Source organism: Lupinus angustifolius, chromosome LG04 (assembly GCF_001865875.1).
Source record: "Lupinus angustifolius cultivar Tanjil chromosome LG04, LupAngTanjil_v1.0, whole genome shotgun sequence".
Taxonomy (NCBI): Eukaryota; Viridiplantae; Streptophyta; class Magnoliopsida; order Fabales; family Fabaceae; genus Lupinus; species Lupinus angustifolius.
The window spans coordinates 21,346,738-21,357,993 of NC_032012.1; the positions used below are offsets into that span (position 1 = coordinate 21,346,738).

The following is an 11,256-nucleotide window of genomic DNA, read 5'->3' on the forward strand; positions in this document are numbered from 1 at the left end:
TAATTCAGGCTTAGATCAGCTAATCGACTCAAGGCTTATTACACACATGATTTTGAATGATTAAATGATTAATGAACCTACCTTTATATAATTAATACTACATAATAAGTAGATATATTAGGAATATTAGCTAAGTTTTTACTGTACTTTTTCATCAAGACATATGACAATTTAACTTTAGACATTTGAGTGTCTTAACATAGTTTTATAGTTTGATAAAAAATGTATAGATGTAGAGGTTGGATTTAATATAGAAATATTCTCAACTAAAACTTAATTTAAAACATTTTTTAATTGATATTCTCATAAAGTCATTCCCATAAGACTGATCATGAAAGTTTTATCAAAATACTTTATTCAGTTTATTGTCTTCTACCATTTCCATCTAGGGGTGTAAAATTTCAGTTCGGTTCAGTTTTTGGTGTATTTTAGTGACCGAGCCGATCAAAAATATATGGTTCGGTTCTACTCAATTAACCGCAAATTTAACTATAAGAACCGAACTGAACCGCTCTTGAATGGTTCGGTTCGGTTCTACGATTTTTCCATTTATTTTTTTTATAAAAAATCTTGCATCAATTAAAAATTCAAAATGTATTACAAGAGATATTGTTTATCCATAAAAGGATAAACATTACTACTATTTATTATAAAAAATTATGAATCATATATAACAATACAATTCATAATTAGTAACATCTATATCAATTAGTAAAATATATAATAGTTACATTTATAACCTTACATTTCATAATTAGCAACACATGTATAACAATATATGGTATATGTTAGTTTCCAACTCAATATCACATAAGTTGGAAAATATGTTCCAAATCATAAGACACTAGGAAACAATTTAGTAACTAATAACATATATAATATTAACTTAATAACAATTTAGTAACATATATAACACTACAATTCACACAAAAATTGATAATTTAAGCTAGAAAATTGGTTGAAAAATTTAAACAATAATAAAACATTATTCTCTAATCCCTAGTATATATTTCTTTAATATGCGGTTCAGTTCGGTTCCAACGGTTCCTAAATTTCTAAAACCATAAACTGAACCGAACATAAACGGTTCCTTAAAAAAATAACCGAAATAAACCGTGAAACCGAACCAAACCACATTTTGCGGTTTGCTTCGGTTCGGTTCCATCGGTTTCGTGGTTTAAACCAGAACAATTTACACCCCTAATTTCCATCCATCCTCCTTGAGCATTGGTGTCAAGGACCATAAAGGAACACAAAAAATAGGACAAAGATCTGCTGTCCCAAACCCTGTCCCAAATCAATCATATTATGCCACGTGAGTTAAAAAAAATTAAATATTCATAACTTTATCAATTTTACTTCACTGTGATTAGCCAGGGACGTGGTTGGGGACAGCAGATCCCCATCCAAAAAATGATGCATTATCAGTACTCACTAGAAAATATCAGTGATGCCAAATGATTCATAATAAAATACCTAATTAACAATTTAGGTGTAGAATAATGTTGGGTTGATTAGGAGATGAAGAAGTTCAATTATTGACATAAGTTGGGGGAATAAAACTGATATTTACTAAAATAGTTTGTTGTAATAAAATGGATGTAGCTGCAATATGCACAATTAAAACCTTTAATATTGTATTCCTTTTTAAATGCATCAATACTTTTACTAATTTTCATTGGAGAGTTAAAAATGTATTATTTATAAGTTTGTGATTGATTAAAAAAATTTAAATCCTCTTTTTGTGTTGTTAATTTCGCAATTCTCATCATTTTTAATCTCTAATGGTATTATTTTTTGGCCTATTCATTGAAAAATTTAAGAGATTTTTGACAGTGCTAGGTTAACTAGTTCCACTAAGCATAATGCAGTATGAGTAAAGTGCATTCTCCTATTACTTCATGTAATGTAGTGATTTAAGCATCTTTACTTTATCATGTATACAATTTTTTATGTAATATAATACCATTTGGAGTTATTATATTACAATACATGATTTTTTTGCTATTATTATATAATAATATACCTATTTTTAGTATTATGATTTTATAACAAAATATTTTCATATTTATCTTGATGCAAATAGATATGTAAACCTTTAATTATAAAAACGCAATATTCTTCCCCTGTTATATAAGAATTCTAATTTTTTCAATGATTGATTAGTTGTTTTGATCTATTAATTATAAAAACATAATAGTATAATATATCTGAGGTGTCTTTCAAAATTTCCTAAGTAAAGTTGTGAAAAAGACAATTGAATATTTAAAAAAGTAGGCACATCTTCCAAACAAATAATAATAATGTGTTTACGGTATATAATTTTTTTACAAGTAAATAAATATTAAACACAATTAATTTATATATTTTTTGCATGACATCTCACACCTTTGAAAATATCCTCATATATGCATTTTAATCATGAATATGAATGTTCTGAATCTTACCTCACCTTAGGGCATATATGCATTTTTATTAACACCTTGGTTAGAAATATCCTCATATATATATATATATATATATATATATATATATATATTTTCACTCAACTACTTGTACATAGTGAAACAACCCAAAAGACACAATTATATCTACATACACACACCAACAACAAGGAAAGAAAACTGACATCAAATCAAATGTATTCTTCTTCCTCTTTCTCTCTTCAATTACATGTTCCTTTTTTCACCACTTCTTTCATTTTAATTTTTCCTTTCAATGTTGTGTGTATAAAGTTACTGTCTTTTATTATTTTTAAGCTCAATTTTCTTTCTTACAGATTCTGATAATTGGAATTTGGATGGTAAAGTTTCTGATTAAATTTTGATTCTTTGGAATAATGGTACTCAGTTTTTTTTATTTGTCTTCAATTTTGTTCCTTTGTTGCTTCTTTAATTTGATTTTTCTCTTACCATTTTGTTTCGGTCATTATATAATATAATATGCTCTTGATTCGGTGATTTCTCTGAATTTGTTCCACCATTTTACCACTACAATTGTTTCATGTTTTCATCTTCATTTCATACTTTGTTACCTTTATATAAACTTGATTTGGGTTTCATATTATTTTCTCTTTGTGGAGAAAGCTGTTTCATTTGTTCAACTTATTTCTCAGCTTGACTTCTAGGTTGAAAGGGTAATTTGATTCGGAGATCTATTGTTGTTATTATTGCTATTATTATTTTACTTCTGAGTTCTGACCTATCAATCAGGGCCAATTGGGATTCTACAATTTTTTAGGGTAACCTTGTAATTGTTGCATTGTAATTGTATTTTGCTGCGTGTATGTTTGAGAACTAATTGAATTTTTTCAATTTGGATTATTAAATTTGCTTTTATGCATTGTTAATTTGATGCTTATGTTTATTGAGGATGTTGTATCATCAATTTCCATATCCGTCGCCCTGACCTTTTTGTCTTTGCTTCTGGTTGTTTTAGCTTCTACTTTGCATTTTGTTGTTATATATTTAATATGCTCAATTGCTGGTCATGTTTTTCTTATACAATGGTTTTGAACAACTATTCTTTGTGTTGGGGGTCATTTGGAAGGGCCTAACAGTGGGGTGGGCTATGCGGAACCCACAGTGGGCCCAAGGGGAAGGGGAATTTGAAAGAGGGGTAGAGGGGTTCCGTGTATCCGACCCCGCAACGGCTCTAACCACTGGAGCTACGTTATGTGAAGTTGTTGTAGCCTTATATAGAATGTAGTTTGCAAGCTTTTATGTCTCGGCTGAGATAGAATTTCATTTGTTTGTCAGATTACTTCCACTTGAGTTTTGGGTCTGTGTTGGGTTTTCACTATGAGTGGTACACCTAAGAGGTCTCATGAAGAGACAGTTCACCCATCGTCAAAGCACCCAAATGACGATTCTAGCGTATATCCCAAGTTGGCTTCATCAGTTTCAAATGAGTACCATATGCCTTATGATACAGGTCATGATTCCCGGGTAGCAAAAGCAGCCCGAACTGAGTTTCGCGATGCAGATAGAAGATCTCCTCTTCACTCAGTGTATCGGATGCCATCATCTTCAAATGATTCTCTTACAGTTCATCCTGTGGGTACTGAGAACAGGATTGAATCAAGGGATTCCAAGGACATTAGAGACCTCCGGTTTGAGAATCGTGATATGAAGACAGAGAAGAAGGAGTTGCGTGGTGAAACAAGAAAGGATCCCCAGAGTGGTAAGAGTGAAAAGGATGTGCGTGTCGAAGGTAGAGGAGATGACAACAAGGATGTGAGACATGATCGGGATAGTCATAATGATTTGAAAGGTGACAATAAGACAGAAAAGGAGGGTTATGGTGTGGTTGGCTGCCACTTGAATTGGAAAGATCCAAAAGACTACCATTGGGGAAAGAGGTATTCTGATGCCCCCAGTGGGGGTTTGGACACCTGGCATATATCACGTGGCAGTACACAAGTCCCACCTGAGGTTGGGAAGGAGAGTTCAACAGTAGAAGAAAGGGATCATGTGGAAGCTCATGAAGCTGTTGGGGAGAACAAAGTTGATTCTAAAGGTGATGACAGATCTAAAGAGAAAGATAGAAAGAGAAAGGAATCAAAGGATGTGAAGCATCGCGATTGGGGTGACAGGGAAAAAGAAAGAAGTGACCGCAAAAACAGTACACAAGTTAGCAGTTCCAGTGGTGACCGCAAAGAATCTACCAAGGAAGATAGAGATTTAGAAAGGTGGGAGAGGGAGAAAAAAGATATTCCAAAAGAGAAAGATATTTTTAAAGAAAGGGAAAAGGATCAGAACAAGAAGGAATCATGGAATGGAATGGAGAAAGAAGTTACAAATAATGAGAAGGAGCTTGGTGATGGATTGGTTAAACTGCCAGAACAAGAAATCGTGAAATCAGAGCAGAAGAAACAAAAAGATGTTGACAGCTGGAAAAATGTTGATAGAGAAGCAAGAGAGAGGAGAAAAGAAAGGGATGCTGATTTAGAAGGAGATAGGTCTGAAAAGCGCAGTAGATGCCTTGATAAGGAATCAGAGGAAGGAGGTCCTGATGGGGAAGGAGCAGTAGAGAAGGAGAAGGAAAGCTATAATTATAATGTTCAGCACCGTAAGAGGATACAACGATCTAGGGGGAGCCCTCAGGTTCCTTTCCGGGAGCCTCGTTTCAGATCCCATGCCCAGGACAATGAAGGGTATTTTCTTCCTCTGGTTTTATTGGTTATTTATTGTTTGCAAACATGGCTGTTCAATAAGTATCTTTTCATTCAAATGTCTAGCAAAATTGCTTATAGATTTTCTTTTTAATTTATACATGTTTCAGTTATAAAATTTGAAGCTTCAGAATTCCACTAGATAGAAGTTTCTTTATTTTAATTGACCGAATCTTACTTTTTTATGGTTTTGTAATTAAGGTCTTTCATACTATATTATCTTTCATTACTTATGCCTGCCTTTATATTTTGCAGGTCTCAAGGTATGCTGTCATTTTGTTTCACTGGCTTGATTTAACATATGGCTACTAGATTTGTGCCTTCATGGAGTAATGCGGGTTTAACCTGATATTGCTTTGATTAGATATTTGCTTTTTATTTTATGATATATTCCCGTCTTTCATATTTATCCGTTACATATACATTTCCATCTTAATAGTCTTGTATGATGAGGTATCGTTGCCGTGTGCTAATCAGTCATCGATACTATGCTTTTCTTTGCATGCTCATTATATATTAGTTTATGGCATTTCAGGTAAATTAGAGGTATCATCTGTTGTTTATAAAGTTGGTGAAAGCATGCAAGAATTGATAAAGTTGTGGAAGGAATATGAATTATCACAATCTCACATGGAACAAAATGGTGAAAGCTCTAATTATGGCCCCACTCTGGAAATTAGGATACCGTCTGAGCATGTCACTGCTACTAACCGCCAGGTAATTTTTTTATTTTTTCATATTGTAAAATATTTGAATGTGTGCCAAAAAGAACAGAATGTTTACCAGAAATCAATTGTGGATTACTTTTGGTATTAGGCTTTGTTGTTTTATTATGTCTTTAAAGTAATTGCCCTTTTCTGTGTAATTCAATTATTAAAAAGTACCAAGGAACTCATTTTCTCCTCCTCTAAATGAAATTTTACTTTTTACTGTTTGCGAAAACCGTTTGGTTTGGTATATATGCATTTTTTACTGCCTACTTGTTGCCCCTTTTCTTTTCCTTCTGTTTTTTGGGGATTGGATATGTTTCATTTGATGATAATTGGTTTGATGAGATGAAAGTCTTTCATTTGCCTTCTTTGCTTTTTTCTATCTATATCTTTAATATTTAAACAAGAGATGCTATTTAAAATAACCTTTTCTTATTGAGGCTATATCACCATGCCTTAGAGTTGCTTATTATATTCAGGTCAGAGGTGGCCAGCTTTGGGGAACTGATGTGTACACGTATGACTCAGATCTTGTTGCTGGTATGAGTCTTTACAATAAGGGTGCAGGAAGCTTTTTTTAATAAATGTCAGGAGGTGACATGTCTGACAATATTATTGATGTTGCAATTTTGGTGCATAGTTCTCATGCATACAGGTTACTGTCGCCCAACAGCTTCTCCACCTCCTACAGCGATACAAGAGTTGCGTGCAACCATTCGCGTGCTACCTCCACAAGATTGTATGTTCATATATCTTACCTTGCTTGTTATAAATGAAAAAGATGATAATCATCCCTTGGTACTATTGCATTCAATAACTTCTTACTGTCTTTAACTGCTCGCTCTTGAAGTAAGCATAGGATTAAATTTTGTGATGTATTGTCATGGTTTTTGGTTATATGATACAATAACAGCAACTAGAGCCTTTTCCCACCTGATGACATCAGGTACATGGATCAAATGTTGCCATTATGCTCAGTCAAAAACCAAGTTTTCAGAAAGGCCATTATGATGTAGTCCTCTTCTTGACTTGTTTTTGTCATATGAATATATGAAGACTATATAAAACATCTCATTGAACTTTAGTGTGCCATTAAGAGTCTCTTTGAACTTAGCACTTCTAAATCTAGAGGGTCTTGCAATGAGGTTCAGTCCCAGAGCGTGGTCATAGGATAGTGGTACTTCATGTATCATATTGTCATGCCTGCTCGCTTCTGCACCTAGCACCCTCTTGAAACCATGCACTTGTTATGTTATTATAGTGTGAAATTAGCCAATTTTATTAGTTCCCCTTATTATTTTGCAGTCAGTAATACTATTTTTCCTTTGGAGCTTTATTCAAATTATCTAAAGATAGTGTATATGTATGTTTATACCAGGTTATATTTCTACACTGAGAAACAATGTACGGTCCCGTGCTTGGGGTGCAGCAATTGGTTGTAGTTATCGAATTGAGCAGTGTTGCATTGTGAAGGTAGTAACGGAATCCCTGCAAATCTTCTATTGTCCTTTGCAATATTTCCACATGAAGTTATCTTATCTCTTCGGTGCAGCGGTGCAGCCTCATTGGTTTAAATAATTTCATATAAATCACTTCATTATTTTCATAACAATTTACTTTTTTCAATTTGATATCTCCTACTTTTAGAGAAATTGTTGAGCTTTGCATTGATGTTTTATTTGCTGTTTGATAACATGTTAAACTTTCTTATGAGGACATTATCGTTGTGATTAAAGTAGTGCCTGTGCTTGGAATGGGCACATGTGCATTTTGACACTTCTATCGGTGCACAAACATTTACATGGACCTATTTATATAATTTTATTGGCTGAACCTGGTACTTAATCAATATTAAAAACTTTATCTCACTGTTCGTTTCGGTGGTCTTCAGAAAGGAGGTGGAACTATTGATCTTCAACCTTGCCTTACACATACATCAACTGTTGAGCCAACCCTTGCTCCAGTGGCTGTTGAGAGGACAATCACTACCAGAGCTGCAGCTTCGGTTTGTCCTGAATTTTATAATAAGCACACCTTTTGCATGCTAACTTTAATCAAGAATGATTTGAGATTTTAGATTGTGACCCATACTTGCTTTATATGGCAGTAAATTTGATTATAAAAACAGGTTAGTGTTAGTATTTTAATTTCTATTGTATTTTGGCTTTTCAATTGATTAAATTTTATTTTTTAGCTTGGGTTCAACTTGTTACAAACACAAACTATTTATTTTTACTGAGTTAGCCACACTTTCTTTAGTTAGTTTTTATTGCTTACCATAGATAAAAAGTGTTATTCATTTCTATAAAAAGAAAAATAAAGAACAATTGTATTCGATTGAGAAGAATTTTATGTTTCAGCGGTGATAATATTTCAGAATTGTATTGCTAGCTTTAGCTAGAAAGACTTAGTTGTTACCATCTTACATGCGGATCATTATTTTTCCAGAATGCACTGAGACAGCAAAGATTTGTTCGAGAAGTTACAATACAGTACAACCTCTGCAATGAACCTTGGTATGCTAGTTCTTGTTGGCAAAATGACTTGTATTTTGTGACAGTATAAACTAATAGTAGCCAAGCCAGTTTGTATCATTTTTGTAATAAATTGAAAAGGTGCACATTCCATTGTTTGTTGGCTAGAACTTTGGTACAGACCTTAACAAATGCTGCACCAGTGCTATACTCATGCATCATTCAATTACAGGCATTGATTTTTCAGTAAAAAAAAGAGAATGATTGAGGTTAATAAGTATAAAAATATTGGATAAAAATAAATAAGATAATATGACAAACTTGCCCTTCTCTATTCCCATTCCATCCACTCCTCGGCTCCCACTGTCAGCTGCCATCGATGGCCACCACCACATCTTCATCCCTGGCTCAGCCTCAGCTTTAGCCACCACCCACCCCACTGCTCTAACTTACCCCCACCCAATTCAATTGCTGTGGTAGCTTCCATGCTTTTGAATCACGGTGAGGTACACATGGCGGTGTTGCAAATCTGGATGGTGAAGCAACAGACATGGTCCGAAAATGATAGATCTAGGTGGTGAAACAGAACAGAAGCACAGTAGTGGTGGGAGGACAGGGACGGGCCAATGGTGGTGGAGATGGGTCATTTGTCTGTACTGTCGCGACACAGAACGGAAGTTTAGCGATGGTGGTTGGTTAATGGCGAGTCTGAACTGGTATGTGTCTTGTTGTTGCGGAGAACAACTTCCAATAGTGGGTAATGAAGCAGTGGGGGTGAATGGCCAGGCAGCAAAGGTAATTTGGGTTTTTATAAACTTTTAAAAGCAAAACATGAGAACTGCATTTGTACAGCACTTGTTAAGTCTATACCAAAGAACTTGTCGTGCTTCTTATCCAATAAGAGATACCCAATACAACAGTTCTACTATTATTGTTTTATAATTATAACACCTCTGTTTTGCACCTATCTCGATCTTAATTTTTACATATGTATATTCATGATCGCAATATCTATAATCATCAGGATCAAATATAGCATAAGCGTTGTTGCTGACAAGGGTCTTAAGAAGCCACTCTACACATCAGCTCGTTTGAAGAAGGGAGAAGTTTTGTATTTGGAGACACATGTCTGCAGGTATTTTTGACACGTGGTAGTTATTGTGCAAAACGAGTGTTCTGTGTGTCAGCTATTATAGGCTTCATATCCTTTTCTGTTTAAAGAAGTCACTGCATTAATTGTTAAATATAACATGGAACAGGAATGTGCTTATTAATGTGAGATATTATTGAACACAGTTTCATTGGTATTAATGTTATTTCCATTTGTAATTTAGTTATTTATAAGACCGCCTTTTAATTTGTGAAATTCCAAAGAATCCATGATGATGGTCTTGAATTTTTTTGTCTGAGTTCTGGTTGAAGTCTTGAATAAATTTCCTTCTGGTGTTCTGTTAATTACGAGTCAATTCTTTGTAGATACGAGCTTTGTTTTATTGGAGAGAAGATAGTCAAGGCTACACCAGCAACTCAGTTGCATGACACAGGTGCAGAGAAGTCTCAAAATCACCACCCACATTCCACAAATGGTGAAAAAAATGATTGTGATAATGTCATGATTGATGCATTCCGCTGGTCTCGTTGTAAGAAGCCTCTGCCTCAGAAAGTGATGCGTACAATCGGCATTCCTCTACCTCTTGAACATGTTGAGGTATTTTCCACTTGCATGTGAAATAAGTCTTTGATTGTCTATACTCTAGAATTTTCTCCTCCCCTCAATTTCAATTAACTTACGTATGTTTGCATTTGCCTCTACTAGTATACTTTCACATTTGTTATGACTAAAATAGTGTATGTAATTGTAGCCATCTTTTGGCTTGCTCAAACATTATATGCAGAATCACCCAATTTGTTACTTATAGTTACATTGTTCCTCCAATAAATTGCAGAATGCATATCTAAATTGTTTCCATTGTACAATAATAGAAAATTTGGCCTTTCTGTTTAGGTACTGGAGGAAAATTTGGACTGGGAAGATGTACAATGGTCACAAACTGGTGTTTGGATTGCAGGGAAGGAATATACCCTTGCACGGGTTCATTTCTTGTCAATGAATTAGTTTATTACCCCTCTTATGTTCTCCCCTCTTTTTTAGGAGGGTCTTTGGGGTTGCTTTTATTTAGATATTTATTTAAACAAAATATCATCTTTTCATAATAACTGGAACTCAAGCTCTTGTATTTTATGATGCACAGGTATTGGTCTTCAACAGAATATGCTTTACACCATGTATTTCTTTCTAATAACCCTTGCTTGTTATTTTTGCTGTTGCTTTGTCCTAAAATCCAATGGTTGAAACAATACCTAGAGAAATTTGGTGTATGCTTTCAGTAAATGGAGAACAAGTATTCAGTTGAAATCTGAAGATGTGGTGAATCCTAGAGTTGAAATGAAGGGCATTTGTGGTGTACATACCTAGCTCTACCAGACATGCCCTCTAGATAATTTAAGGATGCATTTGTTTTTCAAGTCCTTGGGAGTGAGGTTTTGGAGGGGAAGGGAAGGAAAGGGATAACTTTAGAAAGTCTTTCCCTTGTTGGGAGTTGGATCAAGGAGAGAGGAAGGTTTTGGAGGGTTTCATGTGTCTATTTTTAAAATTTCCCTAATTTCAGGTTTTTTTGGAGATAAAATATCAAAATAGCTAAATATGTTTAGTAATAATACATAATTATATATTATTGTCAATTTCTCATTGTTAATTATATTTTTAAGGTAAAATAAAATAAGATTCTTACATTATCATTAGTTTACCATCTTTCATCTAAATTTCATACTCCTATTTCCCTCCCAATTCTCAAACAAAGCCTAAATTGTTAATAGTGAAATTCGTTTAGAGCTCCAC

The 11,256-nt window shown here is 34.0% G+C and overlaps 1 protein-coding gene across 2 annotated transcripts; it reads left to right on the plus strand.

Moving 5' to 3' along the window:
• On the plus strand, nt 2,549-10,673 carry LOC109346186 (zinc finger CCCH domain-containing protein 13-like). 2 transcript variants are annotated; one of them, XM_019585601.1, is made up of 12 exons: nt 2,549-2,641; nt 3,759-5,155; nt 5,429-5,436; nt 5,709-5,890; nt 6,363-6,423; nt 6,524-6,622; nt 7,262-7,356; nt 7,775-7,888; nt 8,332-8,399; nt 9,382-9,492; nt 9,834-10,065; nt 10,363-10,673. In XM_019585601.1, the coding sequence occupies exons 2-12, from the start codon at nt 3,801-3,803 to the stop codon at nt 10,471-10,473; spliced, it is 2,436 nt and encodes an 811-aa protein (XP_019441146.1). In that variant the 5' UTR covers nt 2,549-2,641; nt 3,759-3,800; the 3' UTR covers nt 10,474-10,673. The 2 variants fall into 2 exon arrangements, with proteins under 2 accessions (XP_019441146.1, XP_019441148.1); XM_019585603.1 differs by lacking the exon at nt 2,549-2,641 and adding an exon at nt 3,118-3,136.

Excerpts from the sequence above, each read along its gene's own strand:
- LOC109346186 (XM_019585601.1), top strand. The coding sequence starts at position 3,801 with ATGAGTGGTACACCTAAGAGGTCTCATGAAGAGACAGTTCACCCATCG. Across the intron at positions 7,357-7,774 it reads AGCAGTGTTGCATTGTGAAG|AAAGGAGGTGGAACTATTGA; the intron begins GTAGTAACGGAA and ends GGTGGTCTTCAG. Across the intron at positions 7,889-8,331 it reads CTACCAGAGCTGCAGCTTCG|AATGCACTGAGACAGCAAAG; the intron begins GTTTGTCCTGAA and ends TTATTTTTCCAG.